Below are 17,530 nucleotides of genomic sequence, written 5' to 3' on the forward strand. Positions count from 1 at the left end.
ATTGGCAAATATTGGCAGATCCATACAAGTTTCTCAATGTATGATACCAATTAGTTCAGCATAATTGTTTTTACATCAGTCATGTAGCAGATGTCAGCAAGGATTTTATCTGAAAGCTGCACCTGGAGTCAGGTGACTCAGGCAGTTGGATTTGAAAAGCTCGACAGGAAGCTGATTTGGCAACAGAGATCATTTGATCCAGGGGAGTTGTATTAATTCACTTCAACTCAGCAGTCTGGAACTATTGACCAGAGTTCCACACTGCAGCAGTGAGGAAGGAATTCACAACTCGTTTTTCTTCTACAGTTACTTCTTCCACCAGAGAAATTGAATAGAATAAAATCAGAATTATCAGATCGATGTTTGAAGTGTGGTGAAGATGTAGCAACTTTATTGCATTCAACTTAGCTTTGTCCTAATGTGAGATCTTTTTGGGGAGAATTACAAATTTTTTGGAACAAGTTACAGAGTTGTTTATCCGCAAAATCCAACTCTATTTTTATTAGGAAATATTGAAGGAATAAGGCCCAAATTAAAACTAGTAATATATCAATTGAAATTTGTTAAATTAGCATTAGCAGGGATGTGGAAATGTATTGAACTTACTCGGAAATCAGATAAATTTTTAGGGATGCCAAGATGACATGCAAAATTTCAAAATTGTCTTCCTTTAGAAAAAATTACATATAGCTTGAGAAATATATACTCTATCCTTTTGCAAATTTGGCACATGAATATTCAAATATTAGGCTTCAATTTGTAATAATGCCCTTTCCATCCCTCCAGACATGTGAGATTCTCCTCTAAGATGTAAAATTTTTAATTAGGTGTGTTAGATTTCCTCGCCACCGCGAACTCTGTGGAAATAGAGGACTAGCACAGGGCACAAGAAAACATCAACATCTGAGAAGCAGAGGATTCAATACAGTGACCATGGAAGCAGACCAGTGAGGGGTTCTGCAGCTGAAGGACCCACATAGGTGACAGGCTGTTGGTAAATTGAGGAAAGGAATCTACGCAGGCTGTGGGCTTCTGGACAAAGAAGTCAAGGAACTTACACCACGCTGTGGATTGCTAAATACTGGTTGGAAATTGGCTAAAAGGGTGTCAGGTATCAGACCTGGGATAAGAGTGGGTCCTAATGGGTTCCTAATCATGTCAGAGGTTCAAAAGTGGAGCTCACATTGCCAATGACTTGGATTGGTCTGTGAGCATTGAAAGACAATCCACAGACCATCAGTGACTTGGCCCAGGATTCAGGATGGTGGAGGGGGGGAGCAGGAGAGTATGAATTTTTTTTGCTTCCTTCTCTGACCGCAAGAGGCATTTCAGGCAACTTCTGTCAATGGCGAATCTGTCTGTCTTACAGCAGGAAATCAAATCAATTTTGTATCATATGATACTTTTTAATTACATGACAGTAAATTGTCTCCTAAAATAGAGAGAGAGGTTCAAGTTTCAAACTATTACAAACTCCACTCACCAGAGCCAACTGGATTATACCTCTTCCCATGTTTTTTTTTGCAAGGACACCATTGATTTTATCACAACTCCTCTGCTGCATCTGTCCTGTGACAGATTATATATTTTATATTGTATGTAAATACGTTTTTGATGGACGGATTGTAGGAGTCATGTAGGTCACAAACAAACACTAACAATTCGCAAAACATCTCTTACTTAAAATGCAAGAGCTTTGCTGAGAGTGAGTCATTCAGGCGCCGAGAGCCTTTGCAAAAACAAAACAAGGAGACTGTTTTGCTAAATAATTTCAAAAGCAGGTGTAAATGGATTATTGTTTTTAAAGCAACAAATAAATGGACTCAGAAGTTTTCTGTTCTAAGAAGGTCATGTGCTTTTGCAAGCAGAGAAGAGTCACCAAATAGGCTTTTTTCTAAAAGATAAAGATGCAAACTGGCATCTTGTTGAAACCCGATTTTGAAGACGGGTTGTGAGTTCTCAGTTCAGCCTGTTGAAAAACCTTGTTCTACATACAAGAGGAAATGGCTGGCTAGAAATGGTGTTTCAACTGAAACAAAAGGAACTCAATGGTGTCCTGCAGAAGAGGTTATTATTTGGAAAACCCTGATAGTGAAAGTTTCTTTGGCAAGTCACCAAAGTGACTGATCAGAGGGAATCCGTTTTGTGTGTCCAATGAACAAGAAATCCCTCTCTGAAACCAACAAGGGCCTTCCTGGAGGGTAAACATTTACTTTTAAGCACCAGATCTTGGTGAAAAGTCATAAATGTTGAATTCTGTGCATAGCATAAGAATTGATAGACACCAGTGAATTTGTAGGAGTGTCAAAGCACTTTATACACTTTAAATACACCTGAATTTAGAATTAGGAGTTACATTAATAGTGATAAGTTTAAGGTTGATTGTTTTTTTGTTTAAAAAAAATAAAAATTTCATTTGTTTAAGTATCCATTTGTCTTGGTGATTTTCTATTGCTGCGAGGTTTTGGGGTCCTCTGGGCCTGTAACAGTCCCAAGATGAGGTCTTCTACTCCAGGACACCCAAAATGTCTTGTTTCTTCAATAAATGCAGATTCCCCCTTACTGTCATTGAAAAAGCCTGCACCTATATCTCCAATTCTCTTTCTGCCCTTACCCCACCTCCTCTTCGGCACTACAAGGACAGAATCTCACAGGTTTCTCACTTACTACCCAACAGCTGCCACATCTGACACATTATCTTTTAACACTTCCAACTTCAGCACCATCCTCTAACCTGCAACATCTAACCTGCTCCACTCATATCCTCTTTTCACAGGTGCACGTCTTTCTGTGACTCCCTCGACGGCACTACCCTCTCCACCCACCACCACCTGATGCACTCCCCATTGGAACTACAGAAATTGCCAAACTTGTCCCTACATCTCCTCTCACCTCCATCCAAGGCCACAATCAGACCTTCCAGTTGAGGCAGAGTTTCACATGAACCCCATCCATCCTAATTTCCTACATTTGGACGACTCAGTTGACCTCGATATCTGCAAGATCAAATACAGACTGGGTGAACACTCTGCTAAACACCTGGGCTCTGTGGATCTGTGAACACAAATGTTTCTAATTTAAGTCGCCACTCACCTCTGTCTGATTTCACTGTTTCCATCTCTTGATCTATTGCCCATTTCAATATATTTACTCCTTGAAGGCAGAAGACTTGACAGTGGTGTTTTCTCCATATAGTTTACCTTTGAACAACTGGCAAAATTAAGTGGCAGTTGTTGCAGAATGAATGAGGTTATTGTTCAAAATCTGCCTGTGATCGAACGTATTCTTGGACTGAATAGACATCTGGGCCAAATGGCTATTTAAAGACAATCTGTACATGATTGTACATCCTAAAGTACAATGACTACTTCTATCCACTAAAGATTGTTAAAGAGCAAGAATAGTCAATACAATCACATAAAATTCTTATCCACACAGCACACGTATTACTACACCAAACAATCACTCCTCCTTATTGGTCAGAAGCACCTACACTTCCCAAGGAGGCTGAGGAGGTCAAGGCCAACGCCTCTCATCCTGAGATTTTACAGGAGCGCAGTTGAGTCTCCTGTCTGGCTACACCTTTGGATGGTCTAGTAGCTGTAAAGCATCAGTCAGGAATGATGCAAAGAGTTGTGAGGATCACTGGGGTGTCCCTTCCTTCTGTAGATGACATTTACTGGGAGTGTTGTTCAAATAGGGCTCAAGGAACAGTAAAAAGACCATTTCCGTGCAGTGTACAACATCTTTAACCACGTCCATCATCAAAATCAGGACTGCCAGGCTGGGGAATAGCTTCTTCCCACAGGCTGTGAGATGGATGAAAAGTATCCTGTAAGTGCGATAATCACCCCAAATATTTATGTATTTAGCGGCTACTTCGATAGAGCTACTAAAGCAACACACACACACACACACACACACACACACACACACACACACACACACACACACACACACACACACCAGGCTAGTCAACACAAGACTGCTTTATTCAGACTTTACAGGCTTCTTTAATTTACTGCATGTCCTGGGCTCCATGGGTCAAGGTGGAACATCATTATGAGTTTGCTGCCAATCCACAGGACCACAGGTTTAAATTAAGCCCTGAGAGTGTCCCACGCCTTTCAGCAGGAGAATCCATAGATCAATGTGCCATTCCTCAGCACACAGCACCACGCGTGGTCAGTCAATTAAATGAATGAGTTCCCAGCTGTCTGTCTTATGAATTCACGCACCTGCCAAAGAACCTTGCCCACTCGGCCCACAAGACAACTGCTACATCCCCCCCCCCCCCCAGAACCGTCACCAGAAACTAACCCGCTGTCTTGCTGACCATGGATCCGTTATTTTGCTGAAGGCAAAAACGAGTGGCTGGTGGTCTGTGAACACAGTGAAATGCCGACTCTCCAAAACAAATCAGAAGTGCCGTGTGCCTTGATACAATGCACGATATTTCATCTCCAATGGCCATCAATGTCGGCTAAAGAATGTGAGATGTTGGCAATGGCCCTCGATGTACTGTTTTGGAGGTATTGAAATTCGGAGAGATAATACCGGGAAATTCATTGAGCAGGACAGCGTAGGCATCTTTGTGCAGGGTCTGGACCCCGAGATGGGAAACTCTCCCTTTGCTGCAGACTAGTGGGTATGTTTGAAAAGTGGTAGCATGAACCAATTTCCTCCAATTCACGTCTACTAGCAAGTCATGGGACTTTAAAAAATTTGCACCCATAATGGGTTGTGCAATGGAAGCCAATACGCAATTCCAATGGAATGTCACACCTCCTATCCCAAACATGACCCGTCATGTGCCAAAGCAGGGAATTATCATCCCATTTGCTGTTTGAAGAGCCAGGTATTGTTATTGATGTGGTTTATATTTCAAAATAGGTTGGGTGGGAGCAAACGGACCTCAGCACTTGTGTCTACAAGAAACGTGTCGTCTTGAAGATAAAATAGGCCCGTTCTTGTACCAGCTGCCGAGGCCAATAATAGAAGCTGGTTTTTCGTTTCCTGCCTTTCTTCTGTAATAGGTACGTGGCAGGACACATTTATGGGCATTTTTCCCACAATGGCGATGGTAAAAACACCATTTTTGCCGCCCGTCAGCGTCTTCATCCTTCTTTGACTGAACTGCTCTTCGAGGGAGGCAGTGTGGGTAAAACTAAAATATAAGAAGGGTGAGGTTATTATTATAAGGGTATATTATAGGCCGCCAAATGGGAAGAGGGAACTAGAAGAGCAAATGTGCAAGGAAGTAGCTGAGATGCCCAATAGGAATAGGCTTGGGGAAAAAGAGACCCCCATTCAACGTTGTCTCATATCGACCAATTTATTTTTTAAATGTAGATTATAAGATAGTAGCTAATAGACTTGCAAAGTATTTGACACGTTTAATACGTTGATCTAGCAGGTTTCATTAAGAATATATTTTCTTCTGAAAATATTGCTTGACTGTTGACGTTGTTTGAATCAATCAGTGATAGTGGTATTAGATGCGGAAAAAGCCTTTGATCAAGTTGAAAGGTACTTTTTATTTAAAATATTTGAAAGGTTTAAGTTTGGACCTTTTTTACCTTTTTTGGGTTAAAGCCTTGTATAAAAATCCTTTGGCGAGTATGGTGACGAATGGACAAATTTCAGATATGTTTAATTTAACACGCTCCACAAGGCAATGTTGTCCTTTGTCGACATTGGTGATAGAACCGGTAGCCCAGGCTAAAAGATAAAATGATAAAATTAGTGGGATTAAAATAAATGAAGAGGAATGTAAGATTCATTTGTTTGCAGATGATGTACCAATATATTTAACAAATCCTCAGCAATCATTATGACATCTGCAAACCTGTTTGGTACAATGTGGAGAAATGTCTGCTTATAAGGTTAATTGGGATAAGAGGTACATATTATCAATTACAGAGGAAGATTATACTGCTGGTAAACAGATTACACAGCTTAGATGGACTAAGAAAATTAAATATTTATGGCTATTGTTTGATGCGTCTTATCAATATTTGTGTACGTTGAACTATGTTTTACTAAAGACAAAAATTAAAGCTGATTTAATTAAATGAAAAGGTCTTCCTCTGACATAAATGACACATGTGAATTGTGTTAAAATGAATATTTTTCCTTGTATTCATATCTTTTTCAATCAATTCTATGTTCACTTCCAAACATATTTTTTTAAAGAGTTATGCAGCAATCAGAATATTTTTATAGAAAAGTATATTGACTAGAGTATTATTGCAAACATTGACAGGAAAATATGCTTTCGAGACTACAATGGTCTCATTTTCAGAATTATTTATTAAACTATTAGTTAATTATCAGTTAAAATTTATTAATATGATGTTAGATGTTAATCAATCTCCTCGCTGGGCTAAAGAGGCATTTGCACAGATTTCTCATTCTATTATACATCAATGTATATTTTGATGGACTCCTCATCCTTTGCATTATTATAATGTGCCAGTATTATGACACTTAAGTGATATTTGGAATAAAAGAAATCAGGAAATAGGAACTGGAGATAAGGTTTCATTATAAATTCCATTATATCAGGATAAATTCATATCCTTCTTGATGAATAATCTCAATATTTAAAGATTTGCCATTTGAAAGGTATTCAAGTGTTTGCAGATTGTTTTGAAGATGGGATATTTCTTTCTTTTGATAGGCTTGAGGAAAATTTGAGGTACCATTAAATTCTTTCTTTGCATATTTTAAAGTATGTGCTCCAGTAGTGAAGAATTTTTGGCAGGAATTGAAGATGCCTAAGTTAACTAAATTTAAAAATGTAATTGTAAATGGGGCAGAAAGGGATTTATTTCAGAAATGTATTCTTTGTTGCAAGAGAAAATGGCTAAACTGGATTTAGATAAATCAAAGATTTAACCTTAAAATTATCTGAGGAAGGATGGACTACTATGTGTGAAGATAGTGTGACTAAATTTGGTGGACTATAATTTTCAACATCAGCTGTATTAAAAGCCGGAAAAGTTAAATAGATATGGATTTAGTCATTCAGATTTGTGTATTCATTGTGGGACTCAAATTGGTACTTTTTTTTTCAATTCTGTCTGGTTGTGTGATAAAGTAAGTCTTTTTGGAGAAAAAAATTAAAGAGTTTAAGGCGGATTAATGAGAGACTACTTTAATGTTAGATCCACTGCTTTTTTTAAATAGTGTATATTACAACTTTAACAATGGGTTTAAGAATGGATAAATCTCAAATTGAATTTATTCGGTTCACATTAGTATTGGCTAGTGAATGTATTGTTATTACGTGGATAAATTATGTGGATTTAAATATGAATCGTTGGCATAAAGAAAGCTTGTATTTGTTAGGAAAAGATAACATAATTTTCATAATAATTTTTTTTATGTGAAGACATGGTCTAAAATTTACAGTCTTTTGCCTCTCTTCCTTCTTAAAGAGTGGAGTAACATTTACAATTTCCCAGTGCAGACTTGGCAGACAAGGATAGATGGACTTTAAACATGAACATGGTGAGTAATTAGTGAAGCTATTCATTCAGATATACTCCTCACAACAAGGTAATTCCAAAACACACAAGTTATAGGGTTCCACATGAGAGGCGAGGCCAATAGCCGCAGTGATCAAGACAAAGCAGAATCATACACACCATTACTACCAAGATTTACATGAGTAACATATCAGAGTCAATGCGATACTTTAAGATGAGTTACAGCACAGTAACAGACCCTTTAGGCCCACAAGCCTGTGCCTCCCAATTCACCTTCAACCACCCCCCCATACTTTTTGAACAGTGGGAAAAATCCAGAGCCCCCCCCACCCAACGATGGAAGTGCTCAAAAGGCTGTTAGCCTGAAATACTTAGCCGTAATTCATGTAGTGCCCAGAGGCTCTGTGAGAACTCAAACCAATGCTGACTCGAACTGAACCCCTCAATCTGTTGTAATAGTGCCCAGAACACCAAAAAATGGAATCCAATGATCCATGAAAGCCCAAACAATTGTCTCTGCAGAGATGCCGATGATAGGAATTCCATCCTGCCACCTGGTTGTCCTGTCCTCAAATGTGATCAGATAAGTACATTGCCGAGATGGCGGAAGTGGACCTTCCAAGCCACAAGGTGCACATGCTGGACATGGGAATCCAAAACAACAAATTCCCCCAGCTTGAATTTCATGTGCCTGGAGACTTTCGGGCGTTGATCCAGCAAGTGAGTCCTTGCCCATAATCCAACATTCTGTTTAACATGAAGCCAGGTAAGATGTTCCTTAACCAGTTTGATTGATGCTCTTCTACCAGGAAGAGATAGATTGTGAAGAGAAATCTCCTGCCTCATAGCCGCCCACACAAATGGCATAGTCCTTTCTGTTGGGGAAAAAAAATCACAGACCAACTCTTCACCCAATTCATCCAGGGTCACATCTTGAAGAAGGAGACTAGAGTTGATCTGGTTTCACAGGATGAAATCGGGATCAGTGTGCCGTGCATGAACCATGGCAGTGAAATCAATGGCAGTAGTTGAATGTAATGTCACACCTGGATAGGGCACCAGCCACAGCATTCGCCTTTACTCAGATGTGTTGTGTGTCCAATGAAAATTGTAGGATGAAGTCCAAGTGCTGAATCTCTCTGGGCAAGTGGAGATGTGTGCTTCTACTTGCAGTATGCAAAAGAGGCTGGTGGTCTGTACAAATGGTCAAAGGATGACCTTCCAATAAAAAGTTGAAATATTGATTTGGAGATTGGGATTCATGAGGGAATTACAAATAAACTTATTTCCAAATTGTATCTTCTACTTCAAGAGGTATCTCCAAATCCAGACTTGAATAAATAAAAAGATGGAAATTGGATTTGACAACTGAAATTGACCCATTTTGCTGGTCTGACATTTGTTGGGACAGTAATTAATGTTTTCAATAGATAAGTTAATTATAAACTTATTCATCGATTATACTTAATGCCACATCAATTAATTTATTCCAAATTTTTCAAATTTATGTTTTAGATGTGGCACAGAAATTGGTACGTTTATAGATTCTCTCTGGTTATGTCTCAAGGTGACATCATTTTGGAAAGATGTGAGCAATTTTTTGGAACAAATTATAATCATGTTTCCCATCAACACCTGAGCTTTTACTTTTGGGAAATGTAAATGATTTAGAAGCCTAATTCAAGTTCTCAAAATACCAATTAAGTATTTTTTAAAGTCACATTTGCAGTGGCCAGGAGTTGAAAAGCAAATCCATGGAAATCTGAATCCCATCTTAAAATTGATTGTGGGGAAATGCAAAATTGTATTCCCTTAGCAAAATTGATGTTTTATATTAGAAATGGTTATGATACATACATCAAAATATGCAAACCATATTTAGATATGTGTTTTGATATCTAATGTTTTCACTTCCCCACCCCACCACCACTTTTCTTTAATCTTAATGGTTGAACCTTATCATGTTGGTTTAATTCTACTATATCAAATTTCCGGCCTTTCCTTTTGGGAGGGAATAGTTATCACAGGAGCTTTGCACCTAGATCTGTATTTTTTTCTTTTATACTTTTTCTCTCTTCTCACTTTTATGTACAGTACAACCATTTATTTTTTATTCTATTTTGATCATTGAACGTATCATTTGGATATGATTCTATTATTATATTGAACTGTATACAAAACTATAAATATATATTTTTTAAAACAGAAACGTTTCACTGCGAGATAGATAGCTAAGAGTTCTTGCCCACATGTACTATACTTTGCCTGAGCCGGTGACCGCTTGGCTGGAAAAAAAGCATCTCCCAAAGATAATGTCTTTTTGAAGCAGACATCATATCCTTTGAGTTGTTCAGCAAGAGGTCATAGAGATGCTGCGACATTCACCAGGGAACAGTAATAAAAATTCCTCATACCTAAAACCATCACAACTGGCCAAATGTAATGGGGGAGGAAATTCTCAATTTCATGCACTTTCCATTCATCCGGCAAAATACCATGTGGCATAACTCGAGCTCCCAAAAATACAAGATCAGAAACACCAGAAACACTTTCCTGGGATTGATCACGATGCCACATTCCTCAAGCCTCGGAAACAATGAGATAAGGTGGCTCTTGTGCTCCTCTTCATCCACACTTACAACCAGAATCTCCTCGATCAACACAAGCACCAAAAAAACCCAAGGCCAGTGAGTTCATGGTCCATGAACCACTGGAATGTCTGAGCTGCATTCCATAGACCGAATGGTATTCTCAGAAATTCAAACATGCCGAACGGAACCATCACTGCTGTCTTCGTGACATCCGAAGACTCAAATGGAATCTAATAGTAAGCACTTTCTAGATCTATTTTGGCAAATGCACATTTGCCAAGGAGGTTTGCTGAGAAGTCTTCTAAATTTGGAATATTGTTTCAGTCAGGCACGGTGGAATTGTTCAGGGGACGATCATCTCTGCAAGGCCGCCAATCCCTAGTATTTTTCAGAACCATATGCAACCGTGAAGCCCAGCAGCTGTCAGATCTGTGGGCTACGCCCAACTCTTGCCAATCCAATCTTGCAATTTTAAGATAATCTGGGGGTTTTACGAGCCTGCGTCTCAGACCCTGCCTTTAAATGGTGGCTTATTGCATGTCCGTACACTATTACAATGGGATCACGAATCACTTGAGCAAGGCTCGGAAAGGGCAGGAGTCAGGTTGAAGGCTTGTCAGGCAGCAGATGGCATTGGAAGGACAACAAATGCAGCTCACTTGCATTCGAGAGCTGCAGTCCACACAACGTTTTTTCAAATACATCACTGAAAGATGTGACAAGAAATCCACTCCCAAAATGGAATTTGCCACATTTACAACTGAAAACACACCCAAAATGATTGCAAGACTGATATGAAATGTGAGTGACCTCTGGCCATGTATGATTAAGAGAATTATTTGTAGCTGAAAGAACACATGACATATTAGAAAGTCCATGTTCTTCAGGGGTTGGTGGGACCGGCACTGATCCAAAGTGACAGACAGGTTTGGAATTTTACAGAGAGATGCCAAACTAATAACCTACTCTAACAACTGCCGAGTATTTTTCCATTTTCCCAGTTGACTTCAATAATCTCTCTCAAATGAGAACAAGCTTCCAAGACAAAGGAACAGAACCAGGCCACCAAGCCCATTGAGTCTGCTCCGTAAACACTAAGCTACTCGACACTCCTTCCAATTTCTAGACTTTTCCATATATCCCTTCATGCTCTCACGATGAGATACTTGTATATTTCTTGTTTAAATACTCCCAGTGATCTGACTTCCACTGTTGTATGAGGCAGTAAGTTCCACAGCTCCATGACCCTCTGGCAAAAGAAGTTCTTCCCAATCTCTGTTTTGGATGGATAACCTCTCATTTTCTTGTCCTCGATTCACCCACCAAGGGAACCATCTTACCCGCATCCACCCTATCTAAACCTTTCAAAATACAAAATGCCTCCTTGAGATTTCTTCTTTAATTTCCTGTACTCCAATGAATACAACCCAAGAGCTGTCACACACTCCTCGTACGTTATCCTTTGCATTCTGGGAATCATCCTAGTCATTCTCCTCTGCACCCTCTCCAACAACATCACATCCTTTCTCAGATAGGGGGCCCAAAACTGCACATGGTACTCAAAATGAGGTCTCACCAGTGCCCCATAGAGCCTCATCAACACCTCTTTACTCTTGTACACCATTCCTCTTGAAATGAATGCCAACATAGCATTCGCTTTCTTCATGACCAATTTCACCTGGTTATTAACTTTTAGGCTTCCTTGCACAAGGACACCCAGGTCCCTTTGCACATCCAAGATCTGAATTTTCATCCCATCCAAATAGTATGCTTCCTGTTTATTTCCACTGCCAAAATGTACAACTGTACATTTCTCGGTGTTAAATCTCATCTGCCATCATTTTGCCCAGTTTCCTAATCTGTTTATACCCTTCTGCATCTTTACGGTTTCTACACTTCCCACTCTGTCCCCTATCTTGGTGACCTCCGCAAATTTGGCCACAAAACCATTTAAACCACAATCTAAATCATTAATTTCTTTTTCCTTGGAATATATCTATCCTGCATTCCTTTTATTACGGCCACATGCCATTCCAGAATCGATCATTACTGAACCTGAACATGTTTATTGTGATGAACATCTTCTAATAAATGTTCTGGGTTTAATCTTTTAAAATCTTGTTGTGGTTCCTCTTCATCCCCTCTTTGGAAGCTGAATTCACAAAATTTTCCAAATATTTTTTCAGCAATAATTCTGTGGTACAGAGGATTACTCATCTTTCCTAGAGGTTAAAAGTTCCATTTTGATTTTCTTGTCTCAACTGAACATTGTACAAGGTGAAGGCTGATTAAAATGGATTCAGTGATGATGGCCTTCAAACTTTGCATTATTGCTGTGGCTACACATCTTGAATGATAAAATGGTGTTTCTACTGGGAATTAACTCATGGAAATGTTCTAAATACATTCATTGGAGTTAGGCTTCTGTGACAAGTTTACTGCCCATCGGCAACTATCCTTGAAAAGAGATGAATCATCACCCAACAGAGCAGCCCAGGAATAGGCCATTTGGTGAACAATATCTGTGGTGACCATGATGCTCATTTAAATTAATCCCATCTGTCAGCACATGGTCCAAACACATCACCCATTCCCTCTTGTTCATGTGCCCAACCAAATGCCTCTTAAATCGTGGTGATTTCACCATTATCTTGGCAGCGTGTGCCAAACCCCCAATGCACTGTGCAAAACCCTGTCTCACTTTCCTCTCTCATGTTCAATATAGGTATTGTAGTATTTTTACATCTCCCACAGGGGTGGGGGAAGAAGAAATCTACCTTCTCCAGGACTAAAATAATTGGATAAATTTCAACCAGGTCATCTCTCAGCCTCAAATACTCCAAATTTGTCCAACCTCTCCTTAGACCCAATGCTCTAAACCAAGCAACCCCCTGATAAACTCCTTTTGTCATGCAGCAACTAGAAATGCAGAAAACACTCGAAATGTGGCCTAACCACATTTATACTTCATGCCCTGCTCAATGAAGAATACTTTCTTTAACACCCTCCACTTGTGTTGCCTCTTTCAAGGAGCTCGCGCTTGGACCCCAAGATCCCTCTTTGCAACAGTATGACAAGTTCTCTCAAAGTGCAAGACACTTGTCCAGATTAAACTCCATCTGCCATTTCTCTGCCCACATTTATAAGTCATCTGGTTTGGAAGAGAGAATACAAGGGGAACTGGGTGAATCAACAGGAGTGAGAGTGAAACCTGGGGAGGGGAAGGGTGGTGGGCAGGGGTGGTGGGAAGGGTGGTGACCTAGGACAGGGAGGAATGTGTGGAGAGAGATTAGCAAACCAGAATGACAGGATGAAAGCAGTCCCTGGTAAAAGCAGAAAGGGGGAGGGGAAGATGTGACTCCAGCGTGTCGTAGGTGGCAGAAATGATAAAGTGACTGGGGATTGCATGTGGTAATTAGGAATCCGTAATTATTTGAAAGATATTACTGCAAAATATATCAACAATGAGTAGGAAAGTAGCTTCAGTCTATTCTCCCTCTCAGAAAGAATTAGTTATAAACAAAACAATCTTCAGCACAGCCAGGGGCAAAAGGGCTCTTAATTTAGTCTTACAATCAACAGACTTTGAAGTTACCCACCGTAAATGACTCAAAATTCAATTCTCAATTCACTGGTGGAAGTATAAGAGCCAGTGGCTTGCCTAATCAGATTAGCCTTATTCTGAGCATCCATATCGACTTCCACGCCATCAAATGCAACCCCAGTTGTTGATCCCCAATATTTTCTATCCTTACCCACTTTGCGACCACACCTACCTGAAACTGGAACAAACAACAACTAATTTTTCCATGTATAAATCATATGCAAAATAATTTACCCACATTTTCACATCACTGTAGCCACTGAGAGATAACTTCTGCCCATCAGGAAACTGCACCAGCCACTACAGGGTGCTATTTACCTTGGTGTTACTGACTCTTTTCCAGTGTTACTTTCAATCATAATGACATACTCAACATGCACAATATTTCTTTTCTTACTGACCACAACTATAAAGCATTGAGTAAAAATGAGAAAAGCTCAAGTCAACCAGGAGATACAAACTCCTGACCGCAATGTTGAGGTGCACATTTGCTACATTATTGAAGTCTCACACAGCTTACAACAGATATTCAAAGTGAAGCAATAACAGAAATAACAGAATATTACAGCACGGTACAAGCCCTTTGGCCCACGATGTTGTGTTGATCTAGATATTCCTAACAAAAGAATAATACACTGTAGCAGCTACTATGGTAGATGCTACTTCTTTTCTTTTGCTTGGCTTTGCGGACGAAGATTTATGGAGGGGGTAAAAAGTCCACGTCAGCTGCAGGCTCGTTTGTGGCTGACAAGTCCGATGCGGGACAGGCAGACACGGTTGCAGCGGCTGCAGGGGAAAATTGGTTGGTTGGGGTTGGGTGTTAGGTTTTTCCTCCTTTGCCTTTTGTCAGTGAGATGGGCTCTGCGGTCTTCTTCAAAGGAGGTTGCTGCCCGTCAAACTGTGAGGCGCCAAGATGCACGGTTTGAGGCGATATCAGCCCACTGGCGGTGGTCAATGTGGCAGGCACCAAGAGATTTCTTTAGGCAGTCCTTGTACCTTTTCTTTGGTGCTCCTCTGTCACGGTGGCCAGTGGAGAGCTCGCCATATAACACGATCTTGGGAAGGTCCCAAGAAGGTAGATGCTACTAAATAAAGGCAAACACATACAAAGGTAGTCAACTCAATACTGCTTTATTGCAGACATACACAGACCTTTTGTTCCCTGCCTGTAAATTAGCTCGTTAGTGAATACCTTCCGGTCCACAGGATCAGCAGGTTAAGGCTACGAGCCATGAGTGCCCCACGCCTTTAGGCAGGGGCCTTCATCTGATCCACTCACTGTACTTTGCCTCCCAGCACTGTTAGCCCACGATGTGTGAGATAAGTCTGTGCACTGACGGTGGCAGTTCGTAATACCGTACTGTGCGCCCGCTTCAACCCTGTTTTTCTTTCACCCATGTATGCCTGTCGAAGAGTCTCTTAAATGCTCTTTATGTTATTGTAATGGATAAATATATTTGGAGAAGTTGGTAATATTTGGGATTTTGGTAAGATTGAGTGTAGGTTACATAAATACACACACACATTTTAAAACAGATCTTATTTGAAAGACTGAAGAAATATTGAAGATCTCTGGAGAATGTTATTCACATTCACAAGTAGGTGTTTATCGAACTGATGTCATAAAATGAATGACCATTGTTTGGAAATGGAGCCGGATGACTTAAAGTACCTTTCTGCGGGGTGCTTTGAGGAAAATCACTCCTGGGTTTTGTTTATATAGCAGCTTGAGCAGAAGAAATTAGTTCTGTTGTGAGCAATGAACTCTGTGGTAGCGAGAAGAAAGAAGTTACCATCTGGAAAACCCTGACGGGGCAAGTTTCATCAGCGAGACATTGAGGTGAATAATGGTGGTACCTCAGATGTGGAAATCCTGGAACAACAAATCTCTCTCTAAAAACCCTACAAGAACCGTCCTGATTGGTAAACATTTACCTTTCAAGCACCAAAACCTGGTGAAGTTTGTACATGTTCAATTCTGTGCACAGCAGAAGATTTCCATGCATCCAGAGAACTTGGAAGAAGGAGAAGTGAGATTGAAATGTGAACCAAAGAACTTTTCTTAAATTTATACACATTACAAACATGTGCACTAAGAATTAGAAGGGGGTTAATTTGGGTTAGTTAAGTATAGAGTTAAATTAAAATTTCATTCTATTTTCATGTTTAAATTTGATTAAAAATAACTTGTTTTAAAAACCACTTGTCTGGGTGAATGTCTATTGCTACTGGTTTTGGGATCCTTTGGGCTCGAAACAATATCTGCTTGGGTAATGACATTGGGCCTGTTTAAAATAGGAAATGGCTTCTACCAGCAGGAGTTTCTATTTGAGGGAAATATTGATAGGTGGCTGGTCACATACGTTTCCCAAAAATTAATACCCTCTCCCTCCCTAAACCACATTCAGCCCCATGACATCTTTCTACGTTGCATTACTGGGACCACCAAGGACCTGATCCATTTCCCATCTCTCCTTGCAATGCCAATATGGCAGCTGCCATTAAGAACTGACAAATCACATTTTAATTCAGCAAGCAAGATGAAAATCATCCTGACGTCCTGCTTAAAAACAAGGGTCAACAAACCTTCCTAATTTTGTCACTTCATTTTTATTTGGATTCCCATGGGGCATTAGTAAAAAATGTCCCATCCATTGGCTCACCAAATTATGAGTAAAATCATGATCCCTGTTCATGAAAACCCATAACATTCAATGTTACACAGATAATCTAGGAAGAATTCTGTAATAAAGTTGAATGAAACATTGAAAGAATTTCCCCCTTATAAACGCTGAGATTATGGTGCGCCAAGAGACCAGGTGAGCAAAAAGAGGTCAAATCACTGCCACACTCGGATAGTCCAAGATGGCACGGACTCCCCTTCACTGATGAGAAGGAGCCCACTCCTAGCACCATGTATGGGCTGAGGAGCCCTACACTTCCACGTAGCGGCAGCCAGCTGGAGAGTGACAACACGACACAATGACATAAAGCTGGAAGTCGGGAAGTACGTCACCAGAAGTGGGTGGGCCAGCGAGCACACATGGGGAGTTTAAAACAGTATGTGGTAGCACTTCCACAGCGGATGCTACAAGGTGATAACTTCTTACTTGCTGCAACCAAACAGGTCTGCAAGATACACCAACCTAAATAGAAAACATGACCAGAAATTCAAGAGATCATAAATTCAAAAGGATTGGTGAAATATAACCATATAACTATTTACAGAGCGGAAACAGGCCATGTTGGCCTTTCGAGTCCGCACTTGTTCACTGATTTTGTGCACCCTCTTCAGGCATTGGTCCTGGTAGATCTTCATTCAATAACGATGGACGAATTCCTTCTTCAGCTCCCTGAGCAGCGCTCTCTCTTACTCTGTATTGTTAACACCAAAGTCCCTATATTTTTCAAGGCATTCGGACGTAACTGAGAAACATGACATTTTAGACACATGGTACGTCAGGATCAGAAGGGTTGGAGCATTATTGTTCAGGTGACACAACTTTAAAAAATAACATCTAACTTTATGAAGAATGTGATGCTACAACAGGAAAAAGGAATGGAATCAGACACATTCTATGAGCATTGGGAAGCAAAGAACATTGGATTGGTTTTCCATCCCTTCCTAAGCGACTCAATGACCCCGACAGGTCCTCCCCGACCTGCGACCGTAGTACCACGTCGGGGGAGGGTGGGTCCACGATGGTCGCAAGTCAAGGTTTTGACCGCGTGCGAGGAGATCTGAAGTCTTAGAGCCTATTTTTAAAATCAAATGATTTGACAAATGAGAACAGAGACACAGGACACGTCAAACCCAAAATGTGTGGATTGACTTTGTGACT

The 17,530-nt window shown here is 40.2% G+C and overlaps 1 protein-coding gene across 7 annotated transcripts in view; it reads right to left on the bottom strand.

The window, feature by feature from the left end:
* LOC138745763 (glycogen synthase kinase-3-like) overlaps positions 1-17,530 on the bottom strand; it is an 89,305-nt gene that overhangs the window by 2,915 nt on the left and 68,860 nt on the right. For 4 of the 7 annotated variants that reach the window (XM_069903064.1, XM_069903060.1, XM_069903061.1 and 1 more), the window contains one exon: positions 5,580-5,721. In XM_069903064.1, the coding sequence (XP_069759165.1) occupies positions 5,580-5,721 (142 nt within the window). Of the gene's footprint in view, positions 1-5,512; positions 5,722-14,262; positions 14,774-15,623; positions 15,703-17,530 lie in introns of those variants that run through there. The other 3 variants (XM_069903065.1, XM_069903063.1, XM_069903066.1) reach the window with 3 other exon arrangements.

Source organism: Narcine bancroftii, chromosome 11 (assembly GCF_036971445.1).
Source record: "Narcine bancroftii isolate sNarBan1 chromosome 11, sNarBan1.hap1, whole genome shotgun sequence".
Classification (NCBI taxonomy): domain Eukaryota; kingdom Metazoa; phylum Chordata; class Chondrichthyes; order Torpediniformes; family Narcinidae; genus Narcine; species Narcine bancroftii.